This window comes from Entelurus aequoreus, linkage group LG17, assembly GCF_033978785.1.
Source record: "Entelurus aequoreus isolate RoL-2023_Sb linkage group LG17, RoL_Eaeq_v1.1, whole genome shotgun sequence".
In the NCBI taxonomy this organism is placed as follows: domain Eukaryota; kingdom Metazoa; phylum Chordata; class Actinopteri; order Syngnathiformes; family Syngnathidae; genus Entelurus; species Entelurus aequoreus.
Window position 1 is genome coordinate 27,931,881 of NC_084747.1, and position 27,815 is coordinate 27,959,695.

The following is a 27,815-nucleotide window of genomic DNA, read 5'->3' on the forward strand; positions in this document are numbered from 1 at the left end:
ACCGCCTGGGCGTCCCCCAATGCGATGTCGAGCGCCAGTAAACTCCAGAGAGGCAGGGGGGAGCCGGATGTGGGGCTAGACGCCGAGTACGATAGGGGACGGAACCCCGCAAGAAGAAGCAGAGCACTCGGGGGAAGGAAACGACATCGGGATACGTCTAAATGGCGCAGCAGGGGGCAGCAGAGGACCGTGGTCCTGATGACGTCAGCGTCACATGGCGTGCCCGCCAGAGAAAGTGAGCGTAGGGCGGGTAGATGGGGCAGGGTGTCGCAGAGCGCCTTCGACCGCAGATACTGAGCTTCAGATAGGCTCAGACTGTGCAGGCCCTATGTGTGGAAATACATCCATGCACAGTCAGGTCCCTAAACAGCACCACTTTTTGACAGAAAATATCCCAACTTTTTGACAGCAAAAAATCCCAACATTTTGACAGAAAATATCCCGACTTTTTGACATTAAAATATCCCGACTTTTTGGCAGTAAAAATCCCCACTTTTTGACAGAAAATATCCCGTTTGACATTTAGAAAAAAATCCCGATTTTTTGACAATTACGATAGAAAAAATCCTGACTTTTTGACAAAATTTTTTTCGAAAAATTCACATTTTTTGACACTTAGAAAAAAATCCAGACTTTTTGACAGAAAAAAATCCAGATTTTTTGACACTTAGAAAAAATCCAGACTTATTGACCAACATTTTTTTGACTTTTTGACACTTATAAAAAATCCTGACTTTTTCACAAACATTTTTTTTAGTTTTTGACACTTAGAAAAAATTCAGATTTTTTGACACTAAGAAAATGTTTTCAAATCCCAACTTTTTGACAGGAAAAAGGTTGACTTTTTGACAAAAAAAAGCCAGACTTTCTGACAGAAAAAAAAAAAAAATTTTTAGAGAAAAACATCCAGATTTTTTGACAGATAAAATCCCTATTTTTTGACGGATAAAATCCAGACATGGTCAAATATTTTGTGTGCTAAAAAGAAGTATGTAAAAATATTGTTATAAATATTCTTTCAATTTTGTGGTAGTGTGACATTTAATTTGTAAAAGCAAAATATGTTTGGACCAAAAATCAATTCATATTCTCTACTGCTTGCTAGTGTTACCATATCTGAGTTATTGTGCAGAAATATGGAGAAACAACAAAATCCCGACTTTTTGACAGAAAAAAATCCTGACTTTTTGACAAAGAATCCCGACTTTTTGACAGAAAAAATCCCGTCTTTTTGACAGAAAAAATGCCGACTTTTTGACAGAAAAAAATCCAGATTTTTTGATGGAAAAAATCGTGACTTTCTGACAGAAATAATGCAGAATTTTTGACAGAAAAAATCCAGACTTTCTGACAGAAAGAATCCTGATTTTTTGACAGAAAGAATCCCGATTTTTTGACAGAAAAAATCCAGAATTTCTGGCAGAAAAAATCCAGAATTTCTGACAGAAAAATGGTCAGAACTTTGGGAAGGCCATTCTAAAACCTTAATTCTAGACTGATTTAGCCATTCGTTTACCACTTGTGACATGTGTTTGGGGTCATTGTCCTGTTGGAACACCCAACTGCGCCCAAGACCCAACCTCCGGGCTGATGATTTTAGGTTGTCCTGAAGAATTTGGAGGTAATCCTCCTTTTTCATTGTCCCATTTACTCTCTGTAAAGCAGCAGTTCCATTGGCAGCAAAACAGGCCCAGAGCATAATACTACCATCACCATGCTTGACGGTAGGCCCGGTGTTCCTGGGATTAAAGGCCTCACCTTTTCTCCTCCAAACATATTGCTGGGTATTGTGGCCAAACAGCTACATTTTTGTTTCATCTGACATAAGACTTTCTGGGGAAAGTTCTGTACTCAGATGAAACAAAAATGGAGCTGTTTGGCCACAATACCCAATAATATGTTTGGAGGAGAAAAGGTGGGGCCTTTAATCCCAGGAACACCATGCCAAGTGTATGTCACCTTTTGACTATGACTGTATATACAGTATATATATATATATACAGAATATATATACTGTATATGGTAGAGATTTACCCAAAATATTTTAGAGAATGTACATACTCCTGTTTTGTAGTATAAATTGTTAAGACTTCTAGTTACCTCTCATCGTTTTAGACGGCCTTAGAACTAAGGGATGTGGGTGGACTCTCCCCTCCTAAGGGGGGCTCCTAATAATGAGGCGGTTATTGACTGACCTGGCAACGTGCAGCGATGTGGGAAAACAGGGAGGAGGTGACCAGACTAGGATATCTATCCAGGGATAAGTTTCTCAGCTGGGGCAGCAGCAGAAGATGGAGAGCAGCGCGGGAAAGCTGCCTTCTTGTGCACAGAAGCTCTAGCAGCTCCTCGACTAGATTCCCGGCTATAAGAGAGGATATTAGTTGGATTGTATCACATGTTCAGTTTTCTCTAGGACAGTGTTTTTCAACCTTTTCTGAGCCAAGACACATTTTTGTCATTGAAAAAATCCCACCAGCACCACCAGCAGAAATCATTGAAAAATGAAACTCAGCAGCCGATATTGACAATAAAAAGTCGTTCTTGCAATTGTTGGATATTAATTCACACCATAACCAAGCATGCATCACTATAGCTCTTGTCTCAAAGTAGGTGTACTGTCACGACCTGTCACATCACGCCGTGACTTATTTGGATTGTTTTGCCATTTTCCTGAGTGTAGTGTTTTAGTTCTTGTCTTGCGCTCCTATTTTGGTGGCTTTTCCTCTTTTGTTGGTATTTTCCTGTAGCAGCTTCATGTCTTCCTTGAGCGCTATTCCCCGCACCTGCTTTGTTTTCGCAATCAAGACTATTTCAGTTGTGCGGACGCTATCCTTCTTTGTGTGGAAATTGTTGATTGTCATGGCATGTACGGATGTACTTTGTGGACGCCGTCTGCTCCACACGCTGTAAGTCTTTGCTGTCGTCCAGCATTCTGTTTTTGTTTCCCTTGCAGCCAGTTCAGTTTTAGTTTTGTTTTGCAAAGCCATCCCTAAGCTTCAATGCCTTTTCTTTGCGGCACTCACCTTTTATTTGTTTTTGGTTTAAGTTTTGGATACCTTTTTACCTGAACGCTGCCTCCCGCATATTGTGTGTTCCCGAAATCTACAAAGCAATTAGCTACCTGCTGCCACCTACTGATATTGAAGAGTATTACACGGTTACTCTGCCGAGCTCTAGACAGCACAGACACTCAACAACGGCACATTATAATTATCGGTTTGCAAAAAATATTTTTAACCCAATTAGGTGAAATTATATAATCTCCTACAGCACACCAGACTGTATCTGAGTGGTTGAAAAACACTGCTCTTGGAGACCAATAAAGACTCACACAGGAAATTGAAAGGCCCCATGATGTAGCTGAAGGAATAGTGATCCAAATAGTTACTGGCGTAATCTTCCGCCCACACCTCCTTCATGTTGTCGGCCAGGCTCAGCAAACAAAGCCAAGTGAGCGACGACACGTCCTCGTCCATCACCCGACCACGCCCCGTTTTCTCGCACTTGGGCCGGGGCTTCGCAGCATGGTCACCAGATGCTCGAAACAGGGGCATTTTGGAGACCCGCAGCGTCTGGCAACCAAACATGAGCAATGGCGTCTCAATGTAAATCCCTGCAACACCAAATGAAGATGAAGTATCCTAATTCAGTGGTCCCCAACCTTTTTTTGCACCACGGACCGGTTTAATGTAGGCAGTATTTTCAGGGACCGGCTTTCCACTCGTGTCAGATAAATACAGCAAGAATAAGTGTATGAAAAATACAACTCACTATAACGCAGAATTAGTGTTTCTTTGCATGTCACTTTTATATTTGATATGTTCATTAATGTGAATTGTATCATGTCACAAAGTTATAACAAATGGCGATTTCCTATGAGGAATTTTATTGTACATCTATAAACAAGCTCATTGGTGTGTCTAGTGCACAGGTGTCAAACTCAAGGTCTCTACTTCCTTACTAAAAGGTATTAGGTTTTTTTTGCTAGTTTGACAGGGGGGAAAAAAATAGTGTCCAATATTGCAACAAATATTATATTATCTAACTTTGTTGGTCAAAATGCAAATACTTAAATATCTGCTTAACTTATGGTTTCGAAGCAAGTTATCCATCAAATTGTACACTATAAAAATGACCAACAGATTTTACTGTAAAATTAAGGGAGTTTTTTTACAGCACAATACTGGAAGTTGGAAAAAAAACTACCAATGTTTGTTTTTTTACAGTAAAATTCTGTCGACTGAGCTGTCAGTTTTGTTTTATTTTACTGTAAAATCCACGGTTGATGATTTTATGGTACCACATTTTATTATGGTAAAAAACTGGCAGCTGAGTTGTGTCTAGGGCTGCAACAACTAATCGATTAAATCGATTAAAATCGTTTATAAAAATAGTTGGCGATTAATTTAGTCATCGATTTGTTGGATCTATGCTATGCGCACGCGCAGAGGCTACTTTTTTTTTTTTTTTAATAAACCTTTATTTATAAACTGCAACATTTACAAACAGCTGAGAAACAATAATCAAAATAAGTATGGTGCCAGTATGCGGTTTTATTTCAATAAAATACTGGAAAGGATAGAAATGTAGTTTGTCTCTTTTATCCGATTGTTAATCGATTAATCGAAGTAATAATCGACAGATTGATCGATTATCAAATTAGTTGTTAGTTGGAGCCCTCGTTGTGTCAATAAAATACCTCATATTTTCTTTCTCTACTTTCTTATTTTCTTACTAAAGGTATTAGGTTGTTTTTTCTAGTTTGACAGGAAAAAAAAAATAGTGTCCAATATTGCAACAAATATATTATCTAACTTTGTTGGTCAAAATGCAAATACATACTTAAATATCTGCTTAACTTATTTATGGTTTCGAAGCAAGTTATCCATCAAATTGTACACTATAAAAATGACCAACAGATTTTACTGTAAAATTTATGGAGGTTTTTTTATAGCATATTACTGTAATTGGGAAAAAACGACCAATGTTTTTGTTTTGTTTTACAGTAAAATTCTGTCAACAGAGCTGTCAGTTTTGTTTTATTTTACTGTAAAATCCACGGTTGATGACTTTATGGTACCACATTTTATTATGGTAAAAAACTGGCAGCTGAGTTGTGTCAATAAAATACATTATATTTTCTTTCTCTACTTTCTTACTAAAGGTATTAGGGGTTTTTTTGTAGTTTGACAGGGGGGAAAAAAATAGTTGTCTATATTGCAACAAATATTATATTATCTAACTTTGTTGGTCAAAATGCAAATAAATACTTAAATATCTGTTTAAGTTATGGTTTCGAAGCAAGTTATCCATCAAATTGTACACTATAAAAATGACCAACAAGTTTAGGGAGGGTTTTTTTTACAGCATATTACTGTAAATTGGAAAAAAAACAACAATGTTTGGGTTTTTTTACAGTAAAATTCTGTCGACTGAGCTGTCAGTTTTGTTTTATTTTACTGTAAAATCCATGGTTGTTGACTTTATGGTACCACATTTTATTATGGTTAGTATGGTGCGGCATATTTCGGTTGGTAGAGTGGCCGTGCCTGCAACTTGAGGGTTCCAGGTTCGATTCCCGCTTCCGCCATCCTCGTCACTGCCGTTGTGTTCTTGGGCAAGACATTTTACCCACCTGCACTCAGTGCCACCCACACTGGTTTAAATGTAACTTAGATATTGGGTTTCTAGTTTGACAGGGGGGAAAAAAATTGTGTCCAATATTGCAACAAATATTATATTATCTAACTTTGTTGGTCAAAATGCAAAAAAAATACTTAAATATCTGCTTAACTTATGGTTTCAAAAGCAAGTTATCCATCAAATTGTACACTATAAAAATGACCAACAGATTTTACTGTAAAATTAAGGGAGTTTTTTACAGCACAATACTGTAAGTTGGAAAAAAACTACCAATGTTTGTTTTTGTACAGTAAAATTCTGTCAACTGAGCTGTCAGTTTTGTTTTATTTTACTGTAAAATCCACGGTTGATGACTTTATGGTACCACATTTTATTATGGTAAAAAACTGGCAGCTGAGTTGTGTCAATAATATACCTTATATTTTCTTTCTCTACTTTCTTATTTGCTTACTAAAAGGTATTAGGTTTTTTTTTCTAGTTTGACAGGGGGAGAAAAAATAGTGTCCAATATTGCAACAAATATTATTGTTGGTCAAAATTCAAATAAATACTTAAATATCTGCTTAACTTATGGTTTCCAAGCAAGTTATCCATCAAATTGTACACTATAGAAAATGACCAACAAAATTAGGGAGTTTTTTTTAACAGCATATTACTGTAAATTGGAAAAAAAACACCAATGTTAGTTGTTTTTTTTAGAGTAAAATTCTGTCGACTGAGCTGTCAGTTTTGTTTTATTTTACTGTAAAATCCACGGTTGATGACTTTATGGTACCACATCTAATTATGGTTAGTATGGGGCGGCACATTTCGGTTGGTAGAGTGGCCGTGCCAGCAACTTGAGGGTTCCAGGTTCGATTCCTGCTTCCGCCATCCTCGTCACTGCCGTTGTGTCCTTGGGCAAGACACTTTACCCACCTGCACCCAGTGCCACCCACGCTGGTTTAAATGTAACTTAGATATTGGGTTTCACTATGTATAGCGCTTTGAGTCACTAGAGAAAAACGCTATATAAATATAATTCACTTCACTTATTATGGTAAAAAACTGGCAGCTAAGTTGCCAAAATAAAATTAAACAGCCGTACTGTATTTCTATTTACAATAATATGTTGTAAAAAATAAAAAAATAAAAAAACCACCATATATTTTACAGTAAAAGTCTGGCAATTTTCTTTCTGTAAAAAAACAACAGTGGTAAAATCCGCAGATTTTTTTTTTACTCTTTATGTAATAAATGTTTGTTTTTTTATATTTAAATTCATAGGCAAATGTATTAATTATTTACGGTTACAAGGGGCCCTCTCATAGCAGCCATGACTACGGTGTGGCTCTCAATGAAAACAAGTTTGACACCCCTGGTCTAGTGGGACTGGCCAAAGTTTAGTGGGAGAAAATGCAGTCCTTTATAAATTGTTTAACGTTTCTCTCCGGCCCGGTAGCAAATGTGTCACGGACCGGTACCGGCCCCCGGACCGGTGGTTGGGGACCAACGTTATATTTCACTCATTTTGAGTGCGTTATCAGCACGTACAGGTGCTCATAAACATACGTTATTAACTAAAAAAATCACATTTGTCTGACAGGTGATGTAATGTCATTTAACGAGGCCTCCTTTATTCATTATTCATAAGTGACAAGCGGTAAAAAAATGGATGGACGCTTGTTTATTATTACTGTACTACTTGGTATGGCATTTTGGAGTTCAATACAATAGCTGCCAACATGAAATGATTAAACTTGAAGGAAATTTTTACTGACCTTTATTCGCCAGGTTGATATAAAATGAAAAAGTTACTGAGAGTGTATCGAACTTGGCCCAAGCAACTTCCTGGTCGGAGCGGCGCGATCCGTTCGCGCATGCGCGACGTTTTCCAATACGCTTGCGCAAACGTAACTTCCTGATTGCGCAACTTGGAGTGGAGAAAAACATTTTATTTATTACAGCGAAAGTCATTTTCGAAAAATTTACCACTTTAATGACTAGCGTGGAAATTAATTATGGTAAAATAACCACCAACATGTTACCCAGATCAACGTGAAGATGAAAAGGGCAGATTCAAATTTGAATAATGATGAACGATGTGGACGGTTCAAAGTTATTTCAATATTAAAGTGTACTGGCGCATGCGCATTTGCGCAAGCCGGCATGTGTAGGCCGAAGTTTTATCTTGCAGGCACATTTCCATCTCGTCTGCAAGTCTATTATTGAAGCAACAGTATTGTATTCTAAAATGTCATTAATATTGTTAATGTGTCATATTCTTCCCATGGAAAAAAAAAGTTAATACACTTTGCGATTGAATTTGTCACAATTAGCTCTGCATGGGCAAAGTACAGTCATGGCAAACGTGGAATTCAGTCCCTTTGTCCCTCTTGTCAGACTTGCAGGAGCGTGACACCTGGTGGCAAAAAAGTCATAAATAAAGTAACTGTTTTTATTAACTGTTTGAAATAAGCTAACATTCATGTTTGAAATAAGCTAACATTCAAGAAATAGATCATTTTTTGCAGGTATACACCTCAGCGTCAATATTTTGCTACTTGACAAATGCTACCTCTTAGCTGTTATTACCTTTTTTTGGTACTTGACACATGCTAAAGTTAGCATTTTAGAATGCTAACATTAGCATGCTAGCTTTATTAGATAATTTAGCAGGTATACACCTCACCGTCAAATATTTTGCTACTTGACGGATGCTACCTGTTAGCTGTTATTACCTTTTTAGCTACACTAAACTTAACACATTTTTCAGGTGTACACCGCAGAGTAATATTTTGGTACTTGACGCTTGCTACAGTTAACATTTTAGCATGCTAGCTTTTTTAGGTAATTTAGCAAGTATACACTTCACCGTCAAATATTTTGCTACTTGACGAATGCTACCTGTTAGCTGGTATTACCTTTTTTTGGTATTTGACACATGCTAAAATTAGCATATTAGCATGCTAACATTAGCATGCTCGCTTTTTTTTAGGTAATTTAGCAGGTATACACCTCACCATCAAATATTTTGCTACTTGACTTATGCTACCTGTTAGCTGGTATTACCTTTTTTTGGTACTTGACACATGCTAAAATTAGCATAGTAGCGTGCTAAAATTAGCATGCTCCCTTTTTTAGGTAATTTAGCAGGTATACACCTCACCATAAAATATTTTGCTACTTGACGAATGCTACCTGTTAGCTGGTATTACCTTTTTTTGGTACTTGACATGCTAAAGTTAGCATTTTAGCATTCTAACATTATCATGGTAGCTTTATTAGGTAATTTAGCAGGTATACACCTCACCATCAAATATTTTGCCACTTGATGAATGCTACCTGATAGCTGGTATTACCTTTTTTTGGTACTTGACACATGCTACAGTTAGCATTTTAGCATTCTAACATTATCATGGTAGCTTTGTTAGGAAATTTAGCAGGTATATACCTCACCATCAAATATTTTGCTACTTGACGAATGCTACCTGTTAGCTGTTATTACCTTTTTAGCTACACCAAAGTTAACACATTTTTCAGTTGTACACCGCAGAGTAATATTTTGGTACTTGACAGATGCTACAGTTAGCATTTTAGCATGCTAGCTTTATTAGGTAATTTAGCAAGTATACACTTCACCGTCAAATATTTTGCTACTTGACGAATGCTACCTGTTAGCTGTGGTTATTACCTTTTTAGCTACACCAAAGTCATATGTTAGTACTTGGTGTATGCTAACGTTACATTGCTAGCATTAAAAAATAATAATTCAGGTATACATTCCGGAGTAATATTTTGGTACTTTGACGCATGTTGGAGTTAGTATTTTGACATGCTAACATTACCATGATAGCTTTTCATTAGGTAATTTAGCAAGCATACACCTCACGTAAATTATTTTGCTACCTGTTAGCTGTTGTTACCTTTGTTAGCTAATTTTATAGGCTTACTCCAAAGTCATACGTTGGTACTTGATGCATGCTGAGGTTACTTTGCAAGCATTTTTAACACATTTTCAGGTATACACTAGCTAGGTAATTTAGCAAGTATACACTTCACCATCAAATATTTTGCTACTTGACGAATGCTACTTGTTAGCTGTTGTTACCTATGTTACCTATGTTGCTACATATGCTAACATTATATTGCTAGCATTTAAAAAAATAAAATTCAGGTATACATCACGTAGTAATAATTTGGTACTTGATGCATGCTACAGTTAGTATTTTGGCATGCTAACATGATCTTGCTAGCGTTTTTAGGTAATTTAGCAGTTAGTGTCATATATTTAGGTCAGTGGTTCTTAACCTTGTTGGAGGTACCGAACCCCACCAGTTTCATATGCGCATTCACCGAACCCGAATCATAAAACGATGTTATTATATTAAATAAATACTAATAAAGATATATTTTACAAACAGAAAGTTACAGGAATGTACACATGATCCCATGTTTACATCTCATTGTGCAACATGTGAATGTTTTAGTGGGAACTAAATGCGATATCTGAAAGGGGTACACATTATTTCCAAAGCAGGACCCCCACCCAGACATATAATACTAGTACACAACTCATAAAAAACAATATGTTATAGTCATTCTAAGTGGGCCAAAACACTTATATTAGAAAATAATCTCATGGAAATGACTGCTGTCATTTGATTATAATAATAAAACATTGAACATGTTGTTTAGTCAGGTTTGGGACAGGTGTGCTGCAGGTGTGACCACAGTGCATGTGCATGTCTGACGTCGCTCACATGTGCTCCAGGAGTTTTTGCGTTTGCTCACACATATGGAAAATTAGAGGGAACATTGTTTGGGGGTATCCATAATAGGCCGACAGGGAGAAGTTTTTGTTTACACGATGAGTCGGACGTGTCTTGACCTCCGCGGCGGAGGCTCTGCCGAACCCCTATGGTTCGATCGAACCCAGGTTAAGAACCACTAATTTAGGTATTTCACTAATGCTAACTGTAAGCATGCTAAAAGAAGAGAATGCAAACTGAAAAAAAGAGATACAATTAAAGATAAACATTGAAAATTGAAAAAAAGAAATAAAACAATTGAAAATCCTTTTTTTTAAGATATGAAAACAATTTTAACAAAATAATTAAAAAATAAACTGTAAGAATGCTATTGTTAGCATATTACAGTTAGCTTTTTTAGCTCATATTTTTGGTTACTTGACGCTATCTAGCCAGAGCAACTGTCAAAAGAGCAACATAACACTTGAAAACCATGTCATCTTTTTCTTTATTGGATTTGACATCCATTGCGGTGATCAACACGACCACAACAAGGTTGCCAAACCCTGCCATGTTTTCCAACAAGAGCGTATTCAAAGTAAATTTGCAGCCATGCAACCCGGAGGAAGACATAAATTCAAAATGTTTACACTTTTGGACGAGTAATCCGGGACGATGTTGTGAATGTTCAGTTGAGTTAGCAGGATTTACAGTAAAAAAAAAAAGAAAAGAAAAAAGCATAAACTATTCCTTGATTCCCATTTAATTAAAAAAAAGGATAATAAAAAATGACTACTGTAAAATATATTAACATTTCACAGCTGATGTGAAAATATTTTCTTGTACTGACAAAGAGGAAGGAACACAAAATAAGTGAGAAGCAGGTTTATGTAATAAATACTGAACAGGATATCAAATCATGTTATAAAGTTCTCCAAGCATACAGTACATATATCTCTTTACTTTATATACATATTTATATATATATTATACACAGGTATACACTGTAAAAACAACATCGGCAGATTTTACAGTAAAAAAAACTGGCAGCTCAGTCGTCAGAATTTTAGCATAAAATTCAAAGTAGCTTTTTTTTTTTTACAGCGAACTACTCTTAATGGAAATTAGTAGGTACTAGTTCATGCTCAGTCACCAGAATTGTACTGTAAAAATAACTGTGGTAAAAAAATGTTTACATTAACAATACACAGTAAAAAAAAAAAAAATGGCCGTATATTTTATGGCAAAAAAAAAAAAAAAAATACAGTAAAAAAAAAAAATGGCCGTATATTTTAAAGGCAAAACAATATATAAAAAATACAGTAAAAAAAAAAAAAGTCACATTAGTCGCCAGAATTTTACTGTAAAATTCACAGTAGTTTTTTTTAATACAGTAAATTACTGTACATGGAAAAATGTACTAGGGTTAATTTTCAGTCACCACAATTTTACTTAAAAAATAACGGTGGTACTTTTCCCCCCCATTACAGTGATGCACCGTAAAAACGACTGTATATTTTATGGTAAAAAAAAACAACTTTACAATAAAAACTAAGTGTCACGTTAGTCACCATAATTCTACCGTAAAATTCACAGTAGTTTTTTTTATACAGTAAATGAAAAAATGTACTAGGGTTAATTTTCAGTTGCCATAATTTTACCTTAAAAATAACAGTGGTACAATTATTCCATTAACAGTAAAACACTGTAAAATCAACGATCGTATATTTAACGGTAAAAAAAAAAAAAGTATTTTTGCCCAAATTTTACTGTAAAGATTACGTTTTTTTTGTTTTTTTACAGTGAATTATTTTAACTGAAAAATGTACAATGGTTGATTCTCTGTCACCATAATTTTATTGTAAAAACAATGGTACTATTTTTACTTTACAGTAAAAACAACAACTATATATTTAACAGTAAGAAAAAAATTTCATTTTAGTCACCAGAATTTTACCGTAAAATTCATAGAATTTTTTTGTTTAGTTTTTTACTGCGAATTACTGTCAATAAAAAAATGTTCATGGGTTATTTTTTAGTTGCCATAATTTAATTGTAAAAACAAAGGTACTATTTTTCCTTTACAGTAAAACGCTAAAAACAATGACTATATATTTAACAGTAAGAAAAAATGTCATCTTAGTCACCAGAATTGTACCATGAAATTCATAGATTTATTTTTTTTTACTGCGAATTACTGTCAATGAAAAAATGTACAGGGGTTATTTTTAGGTTGCCATCATTTTATTGTAAAAACAAAAGGTACTATTTTTCCTTTACAGTAAAAACAACGACTATATATTTAACAGTAAGGAAAAACGTCATTTTAGTCACCAGAATTTTACCGTAAAATTCATGGTAGTTTTTTTGTTTTTTGAGGGGTTTTTTTTACAGCAAATTACTGTCAAGTATAAAATGTACAAGGGTTATTTTTTAGTCGCCGTAATTTTATTGTAAAAATAATGGTACTATTTTTCCTTTACAGTAAAACGCTAAAAACAACGACTATATATTTAACAGTAAGAAAAAATGTCATCTTAGTCACCAGAATTTTACTATGAAATTCATAGTAGGTTTTATTTTTATTTTTTTTTACAGCGAATTACTGTCAATGAAAAAATGTCATGGGTTATTTTTTAGTTGCCATCATTTTATTGTAAAAAGAAAGGTACTATTTTTCCTTTACAGTAAAAACAACGACTATATATTTAACAGTAAGAAACAATGTCAGCTTAGTCACCAGAATTTTACTGTAAAATCTTTGTTTTATTTTTTACAGTGAATGAAAAAAATGTATAGAGGTTATTTTTTAGTTGCCATAATTTTATTGTAAAAACAAAAGGTACTATTTTTCCTTTACAGTAAATCGCTAAAAACGATTATATATTTAACAATAAGGAAAAATGTCATTTTAGTCACCAGAATTTTACTGTAAAATTCATGGTAGTTTTTTTGTTTTTTGAGTTGTTTTTTTTACAGCGAATTATTGTCAAGGATCAAATGTACAGGGGTTATTTTTTAGTCGCCGTAATTTTATTGTAAAAATAATGGTACTATTTTTTCCGTTACAGTAAAACACTGGAAAAAAATGACCATATATTAAACAGTAAGAAAAAATGTCATTTTACCGTAAAATTCATAGTAGTTTTTTTGTTTTGTTTTTTTACAGCAAATTACTGTAAATGAAAAAAATGTACAGGGGTTATTTTTTAGTTGCCATAATTTTTTTGTAAAAACAAACAGTACTATTTTTCCTTTACAGTAAAACGCTAAAAACAACGACTATATATTTAACAGTAAGAAAAAATGTCATCTTAGTCAACAGAATTTTACTGTAAAATTCATGGTAGTTTTTTTGTTTTGTTTTTTACTGTGAATTACTGTCAATGAAAAAATGTTCGTGGGTTATTTTTTAGTTGCCATAATTTTATTGTAAAAACAAAAAGGTACCATTTTTCCTTTAAAGTAAAACGCTAAAAACAACGACTATATATTTAACAGTAAGAAAAAATGTGATCTTAGTCACCAGAATTTTACCATGAAATTCATAGTACCGGTAGATTTAATTTAATTTTTTACAGCGAATTACTGTCAATGAAAAAATGTCAGGGGTTATTTTTTAGTTGCCATCATTTTATTGTAAAAACAAAACTACTATTTTTCCTTTACAGTAGAAACAACGACTATATATTTAACAGTAAGAAAAAATGTCAGCTTACTCATCAGAATTTTACCGTAAAATCTTTTTTTTTTTTTTTTTACAGCGAATGAAAAAAATGTATAGGGGTTATTTTTTAGTTGCCATAATTTTATTGTAAAACCAAAATGTACTATTTTTCCTTTAGAGAAAATCGCTAAAAACGATTACATATTTAACAATAAGGAAAAATTTCATTTTAGTCACCAGAATTTTACTGTAAAATTCATGGTAGTTTTTTTGTTTTTTGAGTTGTTGTTTTTTTACAGCGAATTACTTTCAAGGATCAAATGTACAGGGGTTATTTTTTAGTCGCCGTAATTTTATTGTAAAAATAATGGTACTATTTTTTCCGTTACAGTAAAACACTGGAAAAAAATGACCATATATTTAACAGAAAGAAAAAATGTCATTTTACCGTAAAATTCATAGTAGTTTTTTTGTTTTGTTTTTTTACAGCAAATTAATGTAAATGAAAAAATGTACAGGGGTTATTTTTTAGTTGCCATAATTTTATTGTAAAAACAAACAGTACTATTTTTCCTTTACAGTAAAACGCTAAAAACAACGACTATATATTTAACAGTAAGAAAAAATGTCATCTTAGTCAACAGAATTTTACTGTAAAATTCATGGTAGTTTTTTTGTTTAGTTTTTTACTGTGAATTACTGTCAATGAAAAAATGTTCGTGGGTTATTTTTTAGTTGCCATAGTTTTATTGTAAAAACAAAAAGGTACCATTTTTCCTTTAAAGTAAAACGCTAAAAACAACGACTATATATTTAACAGTAAGAAAAAATGTGATCTTAGTCACCAGAATTTTACCATGAAATTCATAGTACCGGTAGATTTAATTTAATTTTTTACAGCGAATTACTGTCAATGAAAAAATGTCAGGGGTTATTTTTTAGTTGCCATCATTTTATTGTAAAAACAAAACTACTATTTTTCCTTTACAGTAGAAACAACGACTATATATTTAACAGTAAGAAAAAATGTCAGCTTACTCATCAGAATTTTACCGTAAAATCTTTTTTTTTTTTTTTTTACAGCGAATGAAAAAAATGTATAGGGGTTATTTTTTAGTTGCCATAATTTTATTGTAAAACCAAAATGTACTATTTTTCCTTTAGAGAAAATCGCTAAAAACGATTACATATTTAACAATAAGGAAAAATTTCATTTTAGTCACCAGAATTTTACTGTAAAATTCATGGTAGTTTTTTTGTTTTTTGAGTTGTTGTTTTTTTACAGCGAATTACTGTCAAGGATCAAATGTAAAGGGGTTATTTTTTAGTCGCCGTAATTTTATTGTAAAAATAATGGTACTATTTTTTCCGTTACAGTAAAACACTGGAAAAAAATGACCATATATTTAACAGAAAGAAAAAATGTCATTTTACCGTAAAATTCATAGTAGTTTTTTTGTTTTGTTTTTTTACAGCAAATTAATGTAAATGAAAAAATGTACAGGGGTTATTTTTTAGTTGCCATAATTTTATTGTAAAAACAAACAGTACTATTTTTCCTTTACAGTAAAACGCTAAAAACAACGACTATATATTTAACAGTAAGAAAAAATGTCATCTTAGTCAACAGAATTTTACCGTAAAATTCATGGTAGTTTTTTCGTTTTGTTTTTTACTGTGAATTATTGTCAATGAAAAAATGTCCGTGGGTTATTTTTTGGTTGCCATAATTTTATTGTAAAAACAAAAAGGTACCATTTTTCCTTTAAAGTAAAACGCTAAAAACAACGACTATATATTTAACAGTAAGAAAAAATGTCATCTTAGTCACCAGAATTTTACCATGAAATTCATAGTACAGGTAGATTTAATTAAATTTTTTTACAGCGAATTACTGTCAATGAAAAAATGTCAGGGGTTATTTTTTAGTTGCCATCATTTTATTGTAAAAACAAAACTACTATTTTTCCTTTACAGTAAAAACAACGACTATATATTTAACAGTAAGAAAAAATGTCAGCTTAGTCACCAGAATTTTACCGTAAAATCTTTTTTTTATTTTTTACAGCGAATTACTGTAAATGAAAAAATGTACAGGGGTTATTTTTTAGTTGCCATAATTTTATTGTAAAAACAAAAGTTACTATTTTCCTTTACAGTACATCGCTAAAAACGACTATATATTTAACAATAAGGAAAAATGTCATTTTAGTCACCAGAATTTTACCGTAAAAATTTTTTTTTTTTTAATTTATTAATTAATTAATTTTTTAACAAATAATTATTTTTGTAGTTGACATAATTTTATTGTAAAAACATTGGTACTATTTTTCCTTTAGAGTAAAACACTGTCAAAACAACGCCCATGAATTTAACAGTAAAAAAAAAAAGTCAGCTTGGTCACCAGAATTTTACTGTAAAATTCATGGTAGGTTTTTTGTTTTGTTTTCTTACAGCGAATTACGGTCAATGAAAAAATGCACAGGGGTTATTTTTTTAGTCGCCATTATTTTTATGTAAAAACTGGTAATTTTCCACCCTATATTTTACAGTAACGTTATTGCGACTGAGCTGCCAGTTTTGAACCATAAAAACCTACAGATGATTGAGTTTTTACAATGTTTACATACATATACTGTACATACATTTACAATTATATAACTTACCGAAATCAACAGCATCGGCAGTTCCCCAATTATATTGTTGAATGTTTCAGTAAAGTTTAATTGTATTTTTAATGCTAAAATATTTCAAACATTTTTACCTTTTTTTTCCTCGATTGGGTGGCAAAATGTAGGCGTTGCCTCACAGACAAAAGGATGTGAGGATTTCCTTTGCTGTTTGTGGTTTCAAACACCTTGGTGTCATATAGTCTGTCCTTAAACGTTGACAAAAAGGAAGTCTGCTCATGAAAAGCTTCAAAAGTCAGGTACTGACACAAAAAATGCCAACGGTGGACATTTGCACTGATTGTTCAAAAAAATGTTATTTGAAAGGAAGAATTAGAGTTGGATAATATGTCAAGTGTTCAAAGATGAGAGGTTGGACACCTGAAGATGATCTTCATGTTTCAGCTCCACTGGCTGGACGCGCCTGAGACCGAGGGCCTGATGGTTCCCTTTGGAGACGGCTTGGATCCGAACCAGGACATCTGCAACATTTTCAGGACAAAAGCTCACGTCAAAACCAAACAGACACGAAAGGAAGTTTTGGTTTTTGAATTCTCCTTCTTGGAGTTGTGGATAAGAAGAATTTGATGCCCTGCTGGTTTCACAGCAAAACCATATATATGTTTATGGAAGGTTTGTTGTGCCTGTCACAGAATGTTTAATGAGCCAGAAGTATTTTATTGAGGGAACAGAGTATTTGATGCCAGCCTGGAGCCAGAGTGCGGCCCGCAGATCATTTTGGAAACAATATTAAAAAGTAAAAAAACAAAAAGTGGAATGAAAGAGCAAACAGGTGAAAATTTGCAGTATTGACTCCAATAACAAAGCGGCCATGCAGGCTGGTTGTTTTAGGGGTGCACAAAAAAAGCGATTCAGATCGAAATCGCAATTCTTATTCGACCCGGAATAATCATTTTAAAAAATCGATTTCAAAATTAATAAAGGTTTTATTTTTCAACCATAAATAGTCTCCATCTATACAATTTTAACAAGGTGAAATAAAACAGAAAGTAACATGGCGTGTTTCTAAAAGGGAGCAGGAAAAAGCAGAAGTTTATAACTCAGATCTAATAATCCGATTATTACATTGTTTAACAAAAATCATTTAGTATTTACTATAACATAGTTTTACTCCGCATACAGACACACAAACCACTCGTAAACGTTTTTGTGTGTCTGTATGCGGAGTAAAACTATGGAACAAACTGGACTTACAAACACAAGCAATGCCAAACTATTAATCCATTTAAACTATTATACAAACATCGGGTCTGGTTCAAATATAGAGATGAGGGTCTTTAATTTGACCTGCTGTTGTACTCTGTCTCAAAGTGTTAACCTACTCAGGGGCCTAGTGGTTAGAGTGTCCGCTCTGAGATCGGTAGGTCGTGAGTTCAAACCCTGGCCGAGTCATCCCAAAGACTATAAAAATGGGACCCATTACCTCCCTGCTTGGCACTCAGCATCAAGGGTTGGAATTGGGGGTTAAATCACCAAAAATGATTCCTGGGCGCAGCCACCGCTGCTGCTAACTGCTCCCCTCACCTCCCAGGGGGTGAGGGGAGCAGGTCAAATGCAGAGGACAAATTTCACCACACCTAGTGTGTGTGTGACAATCACTGGTACTTTAACTTAACTTTAACTTGTGCTCAATGTTTCCTTACCATTGTTGCTATGTTGTCTATTACCATCGTTGGTATTTTGGTATGTTCATTCTTCCTACATTGTTGATACAAATTGTTGATACAGTGTAATCATTATTGTTACCTATGGTAATGCCACCATGATACATTTGTATAATCCTTAAACAAAGTAACAGTGAAACTCAATGTATTAATCTCTGAATGGAGAACTGGGGGTTGGATTAAATAAATGATCATCCTCCCACTCCCTTTCAGGCAAAACTGGACAATCATGCTTACATACTGTACATTAACTTTTGCATCCATCCATCCATTTTCTACCGCTTATCCCTTTCAGGGTCGCGGGGGGTGCTGGAGCCTATCTCAGCTACAATCGGGCGGAAGGCGGTGTACACCCTAGACAAGTCGCCACCTCATCGCAGGGCCAACACAGACAGACAGACAACATTCACACTCACATTCACACACTAGGGCCAATTTAGTGTTGCCAATCAACCTATCCACAGGTGCATGTCTTTGGAGGTGGGAGGAAGCCGGAGTACCCGCAGGGAACCCACGCAGTCACGGGGAGAACATGCAAACTCCACACAGAAAGATCCCAAGCGCAGGATCGAACCTAGGACCTTCGTATTGTGAGGCAGACGCACTAAACCCTGTACCACCGTGCTGCACTTTTGCATTATATTAATTTATATTATTATGTATCGTCTACCTTGTACTTTTTTTTTTTTAATGTCATTGCCTGAAATAAATGAACAAATGAAACGAAAATAATTGAACATATATCACATGAATGGAATCGTGTGGCGTCCAAAGATTCCCAGCCCTACAAAATGGCCCCCGCATGTTTTCATTTCTCTGTGTGCGGCCCTCAGTGGGAAAAGTTTGGACACACTGAGGTGCCAATGAGTCCTGTCCCTTTAAGAGAGCACTCCTAGTCTTAATGGTGTGAATGAAATACACCTGCTACCATTGCTCTGTTTGACTCGTTCCACTTGATCAAACTATTTCTAACATTCCACACGACTATCAATCAATCAATCAATCAATGTTTACTTATATAGCCCTAAATCACCAGTGTCTCAAAGGGTTGCACAAGCCACAACGACATCCTCGGCTCAGATCCCACATCAGGGCAAGAAAAAACTCAACCCAATGGGATTGATTGATTGATTGATTGATTGATTGAGACTTTTATTAGTAGATTGCACAGTACAGTACATATTCCGTACAATTGTCCACTAAATGGTAACACCCGAATAAGTTTTTCAACTTGTTTAAGTCGGGGTCCACAGCATAATACAGTCATCACACAAGTTAATCATCAGAGTATATACATTGAATTATTTACATTATTTACAATCCGGGGGGTGGGATGTGGAGGGGGTTGGGGCGGGGGGTTCGGTTTGGTTGATATCAGCACTTCAGTCATCAACAATAATATCATCTGAGAAATGGACATTGTAACAGTGTAGGTCTGACTTCGTAGGATATGTACAGCGAGCAGTGAACATAGTGAGCTCAGAAAGCATAAGAACAAGTATATACATTTGATTATTTACATTTGATTATTTATATTTGATTAATTGCAATCAGGGGATGTGGGATGTGGTCGGGGGAGGAGGTTAGTTTAGGGTTGTAGTTGTCTGGAGGTGTTCTTTTAGTGCGGTTTTGAAGGAGGATAGAGATGCACTTTCTTTTACACCTGTTGGGAGTGCATTCCATATTGATGTGGCATAGAAGGAGAATAAGTTAAGACCTTTGTTAGATCGGAATCTGGGTTTAACGTGGTTAGTGGAGCTCCCCCTGGTGTTGTGGTTATGGCGGTCATTTACGTTATGGAAGTAGTTTGACATGTACTTCGGTATCAGGGAGGTGTAGCGGATTTTATAGACTAGGCTCAGTGCAAGTTGTTTTACTCTGTCCTCCACCCTGAGCCATCCCACTTTGGAGAAGTGGGTAGGAGTGAGGTGTGATCTGGGGTGGAGGTCTAAAAGTAACCTGACTAGCTTGTTCTGGGATGTTTGGAGTCTAGATTTGAGGGTTTTGGAGGTGCTGGGGTACCAGGAGGTGCATGGGTAATCGAAAAAGGGTTGAATGAGAAAGGGGTGACAATGAGAAACCTAAACAATACAAGTACAGTACGTATGATTCCTGCTGATATCTACATCCGTCAAGGCGCCGATATCGGTATTGTATCGGAAGTGAACAAGTTGTCGGGAATGACTCCATAACCTTTGGTTTTGTTGCTATTCTGTCACTGTTCTATTCTGGGTGTGTACGGGGGGAGGTGGCGGGGTTCTTAATTCCACAAAGATGAATGATGATGAAATATTCTTGTGAAAGAAAGACTGACTTTATACTCGATGGTTTGCTTCAACATGTCCTCCTCCTCGCGAGTGAAGTTGAGCAGCACAGACACGGCTCGTACCAGCTGGTAGGCCTAAGAACACAGAGCACAGTTGATGCGCGTGTGAAGGGAAGCATGCAAGATGTGCTGGCGACTCACCTCCGCCTCTCTGGACGACATGAACTTCAGCACCACGTGCTTCAAGTACTCAAAGTTGATCTCCCGCGAGTCGTTGAGGTCTGAGGTGTTGGTGACGGTGGCGTTGGAAGTGGGCGGGCTGTGTCGGGGCGCGTCTGCGCCAACTCTCTCTTCTCTCTCAACGCGGCTTTCTTGGCTCCTCTCCTTCGCGTCGTCTTCTGGCTCGGACTTCAGCTTCTAGGGAAGGCATTGTGCAATCACGTGTCGTGCTGGGTTTTGCCGCCGATGCAAACGTCCTTCGATGCTAAACCGCTAAACTTTGGTACTTTCTGCTATCAATCAAAACGTATCGACACAGCTTCTGGATTCTTCAAGCAAGATTGTGCAAAGCGTGCAGCAGTTAATGCGGGGGTCAGCAACAGCCACATGCGGCTCTTGAGCAGCGCCCGGGTGGCTCCATGGAGCTTTTTCAAAAATGTATGGAAATGAAAAAAAAAGTGTGAAAAATATATTTTTTGTTGTAATATGGTTTCAGGAGGAGGACAAACACGTCACAAACCTTCCTAATTGTTAGAAAGCCCACAGTTTAATATGTTTATGCTTCACTGATGAGAGTATTTGACGAGCGCCGTTTTGTCCTACTAATTTCAGCGGCCCTGGAACTCACCGTTGTGTGGACTGTGACTCAACAGTTTGTTTACATGTAAAACTTTCTCCGACGCTGCCAGAGAAAGACGTGTTTTATGCCACTCCTTCTTAGTCTCATTTTGTCCACCAAATGTTTTATACTGTGCGTGAATGCACAAAAGTGAGCTTTGTTGATGTTATTGACTTGTTATGCAGTGCTAATCAGGCATATTTGGTCCCTGCCTGGCTGCAAGCTAATCGATGCTAACATGCTATTTAGGCTAGCTGTATGTACATATTGCATCATTATGCCTCATTTGTAGGTATATTTGAGCTAATTTAATTTCCTTTACTTATGTCCTCTGTGTATTTAGTTTATTTTTCCATGTTTCATGACACATTATCTAAATGTAATATTGGCTACATTTCTGATAGTTGTTAGTGTGCCATGTTGTTCCAGACCACAGCAAACATTATCCAGCTTGCAAAGATTGTAATAAATCCATTAGAAGAAGACAGCCTGCCGTTTCCTTTAACTTAGACACATAAAGCTATACCTTTGGCCATTCTGAACCAGTCATTTCCAGGAGTTATTTCACCCTCTGAGAAGTTTTACTAATGTTTTCCTATATTGTAAAAATGTGTAGAAAAAATATTACATTTCAACATTTCTGTCAACGAAGATTTGCATCAGCCTGCGACCCTTAGATAGTAAGCTAATGTAGCTAATTAGCCACTTATATCATGTGTTGCCTTCATTATAACACTTATATAAGTCTAGTAATTTTTTGCGGCTCTAGACAGATTACTTTTTTGTATTTTTGGTCCAATACGGCTCTTTCAACATTTTGAGTTGCCGACCCCTGAGTTAATACAACAAGTCGTCTTTAGAGCGCTACCTCTGTTTTCACTTTTCCTATGATTCCCTTTTTGCCAAAATACTGTCTCTGTGACGTAACACTATCAGGTAATGAGAAGGGACCTTTATTTTGAAGGCGAGTTGCTCACTCCTCTAGTTTCCGGTAGTGGCAGGACGGCGTGACGAAGTTGGGAGAGTGGCCGTGCCAGCAATCTGAGGGTTACTGGTTCAATCCCCACCTTCTACCATCCTAGTCACGTCCGTTGTGTCCTTGAGCAAGACACTTCACCCTTGCTCCTGATGGGTCCTGGTTAGCGCCGTGCATGGCAGCTCCCGCCATGAGTGTGTGAATGTGTGTGTGTGAATGGGTGAATGTGGAAATAGTGTCAAAGTGCTTTGAGTTCCTTAGAAAGGTAGAAAAGCGCTATACAAGTACAACCCATTTACCATTTAGCCGTGCGGCAGTCAGACGCTCACTAGTTTACACACGAGACATGTTTACAACAGATGAGATGTGTTGTGTGTGTATGACTGTTTGTACATTGATGTTACATCCACGATGTCGTTCACAACAACACAACAGATATGTGTTGTGTGTGTATGACTGTTTGTACATTGATGTTACATCCATGATGTCGTTCACAACACAACAGATATGTGTTGTGTGTGTATAACTGCTTGTACATTGATGTTACATCCATGTCGTTCACAACAACACAACAGATATTTGTTGTGTGTGTATGACTGTTTGTACATTGCTGTGACATCCATGATGTCGTTCACAACAACACAACAGATATGTGTTGTGTGTGTATGACTGTTTGTACATTGATGTTACATCCATGATGTCGTTCACAACAACACAACAGATATGTGTTGTGTGTGTATGACTGTTTGTACATTGTGTATGACTGTTTGTACATTGATGTTACATCCATGATGTCGTTCACAACAACACAACATATATGTGTTGTGTGTGTATAACTGTTTGTACATTGATGTTACATCCATGATGTCGTTCACAACAACACAACAGATATGTGTTGTGTGTGTATGACTGTTTGTACATTGATGTTACATCCATGATGTCATTCGCAACAACACAACAGATGATATGTGTTGTGTGTGTGTGTATGACTGTTCGTACATTGATGTTACATTCATGATGTCGTTCACAACAACACAACAGATGATATGTGTTGTTCTCGCTAACTATAGCGTCCTCGTTCAGTTGCTATCTCAACATTTTTCAGTTCAGCACAGAGCGGTTGAGTGTTTTGGGGATGAATGAGCGATCCCGGAAAAAAATATTTTCCCAAACAAATGTTCCTTCTGCTCCCAATGACAGCATCTCACTCACATTTATGTCAATTTCCCTAAAATTCTGCATTAAACGGCGGTTTCCGTTTCAGTGGCTACACCTGCGATTCTGTCTGCGGATAACTCAATGCGGAAATGCCTTGACTGTTTTTGTTGAGATTAGTGATTATTAATTAGGCATACTAGCGGTGTGTCAAATAAGTTGCAACCATGGTGAGATCCCAAACTTCTAGTGTACCGTAAATTCTGCACTATAAGCAGTTACTTTTTTCCCTACGCTTTGAACGGTGCGGCTAAGTTATCAATGTTGCCGTTAACGCACTTTGTGTCTTTTTACGCATTGAAATCAGAAAAGACGCGCATTTCCGGAAACTCGTGTGTCCCAGGGACGCAGATTTAAAAACATTTTTTTACCGATCCTGAAAACTCCAGTTTGCTTGTTTTTTTTAAAAATTGATTATCGCTTTCCGCCGGTGTTTTGTTTTGTTTGTATTTGCCGGTGTTGTGCCAAAATGTGATTGCCTGCCAAAAATGTATTTCCTTCGCGGGAGCGCGCACCGCTCTGTAAACCTGCATTGCTTGGCTTCGTCTGTCCACAGCAGATTACTACGTGTGAGACAAACACTTTATCTTTGTTGTTATTGTAACGCTACGTGTTACGGGCTACGACATTATTTAAGCCTTTATCGTGTCCGGAAAATGACAGTTTGCTTTATCTGTGGTATTAATGAGATTTAAAGGACTGTTGATAGTCTGATTTGATGTGATAAAACCTCTTTCTTGTTTGGAAGATACATACAATTGTAACTGTTATTTCTTTGTGCACATAATAAGTATTTATAAAGTGTTTGGATGTATTCATTTATGTAAAATGTTCATTAAATGTAATATTGCCTGACAAAAAAGTGATTCAACGTAATATTTTGATGTTTACACAGCTCATATTTATACAAGCATATGTTACTAGAATACCCTTATGAGCAATACATATATCAAAATCCAGTACCTACTGTACTGTTTACTTGTCGAAATAGCCTTTTCAGAGATAAAAACTACTCAAATGGCCACAAACCTGCTGCAAAAAATGTATTTCAAGTAATATTTTGATACAGACACATCTTATCTCTGCATATTTTACGAGAATACCCTTATGGGCATTACATATATCAAAATGAAGTACCTACTGTACTGTTTACTTGTTGAAATATCCTTCAAAAAAGTTTTGGCAGCATGGGTAGATATTTGCTGTAAAAAGGGTATTTCAACAAGTAAACAGTACTGTAGGTACTTGATTTTGATACATGTAATTCCCATAAGGGTATTCTAGTAAAATATGCATAGATGAGATGTATCAGTGGTCCTCATCATTTTTGGGCGGCAGCGGTAAAGTTTAGATCCATGAAGGAAAGAAGAAAGTGAATCAATGTTTATAACTGAATAAATTTACATATACATAAAAATGTGTTTTCTTTTGTAATATTTTTTTAATAAATTAAGTAACGTTTAGGACAATCTTTTTCCAAAACAATATAGAATGTGAGATATAACAGGATAATGCATACATTTATCATTTGTTTTCAAAACGGTTACAAAAAAGTGGAACGCCAAAAATGTACTGTGGGACCCCATTTTAATGACTTGAAGGGGTCCCAGCCATTTTGAAAATTCCTAGAGCCAACACTGGTTATGGATTTTTCTTCGCTAACAGGCATCATGTTTTGAATTCAACAAATCGTTTTCAACAGACACTGAAAAGGTGTGTTATTGTTTGAGCTATGGTGACATCTTTTGGACGAGTTGGCTCACTGCAGGTGCTGCGGTGTGAACGTCAACAGTGTTTCCTTCTCTTTAGTGCTTTCAACCAGAAGTACAAGGGCTGTTCTGTTTTCCAGCCATCCAGAGCGTTTCTACTCATATGGATTTTTCAATCATCACTCCAAGCAACGTTTGTAAGTTTTACAATATACCGGTACATGGTCAGTCATCCGTTTCACTGTTAAAAGCTCAGTTGCACTGCCCATTCATTGTTATTTTCAAATAGAATTTTTTTTTTCGAGAGTAGCCAAAATTGAAATTCTGATTAAAATTGTATTGAATGTCCAGCTCTACCCTGAGTATTTATGTCAATCAGCATGAAGTTATGGTTCCACAACATAATATTGACTTAGTCTTACCAGTTCTTTCTGCAAGGTCCTCTTCAATTCTGCCATTCGCTGCTGCAGTTGTTTGATAGTCTGCCAACAACAAACGTGCTTATTATTTTGCAACATACTCCCTAGCAGCGCCACGGTCGTACCCTGGTCTTGTCGCTGAGCTGCTGCTCCAGCTCTCTGTTGACCTTGTGAACATTGTCGAGGTCATCCATCATCAAGCTGCCATTGTGATCCTCCTCACACGCAGCGGGGCTTTGCAGCTGCTCCGTCAGGGTCTCCACCTCCACCTCCAAGTAGGAGATCTGCAATCACCCCAGCATGAACACACACAAATGTTGGAGGAATATTTCCCCACCTTTGGGCAGAGTGGACAACATGAGATCTAACCTCATGTGCAGTGTGTTATAGTCAAGGGCATACCATGCTTCCTATCCATGCAAATACACACATTATATCATATACATTCCGCAAGAAGAGGTAACAGGAATGAGACAATGAGAAAATGGACATAGACACACACACCAAGTTAACTTTTAGTTTGATCCCTACCAAGGTGGCGCAACTTCAGTGGACAAAAGCATGCATGGAGGACGACCATTTTTTCCCTCCGGACTTGGTTCTCTCTCAAGCGCTGGTATTGCTGTTGTTTTTGCTTGCCGTGAATTCCGCACTATAATCCGCCACTGTTCTCCTACACTTTGAACACTGCGGCTTATAAAACGGTGCGACTAATTAATGGATTTTTCTTCGCTAATGGCCATAAAGTTTTGTGATTAATAGTTTTCAATAAATCCAGGCAGAAGACTGAGATTGTGTGTTATTGTCTGTGCTATGGCGCCGTCTTTTGGACGAGTTCGCTCACTGCAGGTGTTGCGGGTTGAAAATGTACCTCCTGTTCTAATGCCTTGAACCAAAAGTAAAATGGTCCATAGCGTTCTACTCGTATGGATTCTTCATTCATTCCCCCAAGCAACGTTTGCAAGTTTTACAATATAACTAAAACTATTCATACTTACTAAACCGTCTCGTGTGATGTCTGTAGGAATTTCAGGGCATTCAATCGATCGCAACTGGACTGTCTTAGAAGACGGTTCGCCTCTCATCCGAGTAGGCGTCAATAGTTCATGCTCATAGACTTAGATTGGTCTGATTGAGTCTTAGACCTAGATCGGTCAGATCTAGTCTAGCGGCTGGTGCCAAAACCCCAACTATTTATACTCCAAAAACAGGAAGGTGTGCCTGGGCAAGGATAGTTTCGCCCTATCGTAGTGAGAAAAACAACTGTTTTGATGCAAACGAGCAATCCTAACTGTCAAAGCCAACAACAGTCGTTGAAGTGTAAATTCCCCTCGTTAAGAGTGTTTTCATGCATATTTGTACGTGTTATTGTAATGTAATGTTGGCATTAGCTAATATGCTAACACATTTACGAGTGTCTGTGTTATTTATAACGTAGACATTCTTTTTGTATTGTTTCAGTTTCACAAATTCCTCAGTATATTCACTAAAACGTCACCGTGGAGTTATTGAGTCTGGTTAGCTGATTGGAGAGCTAGCTTCTGCAGCCAGTGGGTCCATGACAATGACTTCTGTTTTATTTGATCAGCCGTTTTACTGCCGTGTTACAGACACCGTTTGGAAACAATTAAGGTATGTAAATAAACATTTACAAAATCTTTCTGTGTAAGTAACTCATTTCACAACAACTATATCTGCGGTTTATAGTATGTATAGTACGCAGTTGAAAGTTGTGAATTAAGAAGTTGGAGTACTAACTCGAGCCTGACAGCGGTCGAGCTGTTGAGTCTGGCTGAGTAGCTCCCCTCTCAGGACAGTAAGCTGGGAGTCTTTGTCCAGCTCCATCTGCCCTCGTTGGATCCGCTGCTGCTCAAATTCCTCCTGCAGCTGGAGCAGCGACACCTGGCGACTCTGCAACTCTGCAACACAAAGTGTACTTACTGCAACAAATGATTTTCATTTACCTGGAACATGCATGCAATTCCAACGTGGTACTTC

The 27,815-nt window shown here is 36.3% G+C and overlaps 2 protein-coding genes across 5 annotated transcripts in view; both read right to left on the reverse strand.

The window, feature by feature from the left end:
• Positions 1 to 7,490, reverse strand: part of si:ch211-214j8.12 (uncharacterized protein LOC100000539 homolog) — a 12,878-nt gene extending 5,388 nt beyond the window's left edge. Inside the window, exons 1-4 of one of the 2 annotated variants that reach the window (XM_062025434.1) lie at positions 7,404 to 7,490; positions 3,332 to 3,572; positions 2,196 to 2,362; positions 1 to 326 (exon numbers count right to left, since the gene is read on the reverse strand). The exon at positions 1 to 326 is cut by the window's left edge and continues 702 nt beyond it. In XM_062025434.1, the coding sequence (XP_061881418.1) occupies positions 1 to 326; positions 2,196 to 2,362; positions 3,332 to 3,554 (716 nt within the window). In that variant the 5' untranslated portion in view covers positions 3,555 to 3,572; positions 7,404 to 7,490. Of the gene's footprint in view, positions 327 to 2,195; positions 2,363 to 3,331; positions 3,573 to 3,661; positions 3,706 to 7,403 lie in introns of those variants that run through there. The other variant, XM_062025435.1, reaches the window with a different exon arrangement.
• A 3,235-nt stretch (positions 7,491 to 10,725) lies between these two features.
• golga1 (golgin A1) overlaps positions 10,726 to 27,815 on the reverse strand; it is an 80,438-nt gene continuing 63,348 nt past the window's right edge. For 2 of the 3 annotated variants that reach the window (XM_062025432.1, XM_062025430.1), the window contains 6 exons: positions 27,576 to 27,736; positions 25,943 to 26,101; positions 25,821 to 25,880; positions 20,862 to 21,077; positions 20,709 to 20,795; positions 10,726 to 17,191 (listed from right to left, as the gene is read on the reverse strand). In XM_062025432.1, the coding sequence (XP_061881416.1) occupies positions 17,111 to 17,191; positions 20,709 to 20,795; positions 20,862 to 21,077; positions 25,821 to 25,880; positions 25,943 to 26,101; positions 27,576 to 27,736 (764 nt within the window). In that variant the 3' untranslated portion in view covers positions 10,726 to 17,110. The remainder of the gene's footprint in view (positions 17,192 to 20,708; positions 20,796 to 20,861; positions 21,078 to 25,820; positions 25,881 to 25,942; positions 26,102 to 27,575; positions 27,737 to 27,815) is intronic. The other variant, XM_062025431.1, reaches the window with a different exon arrangement.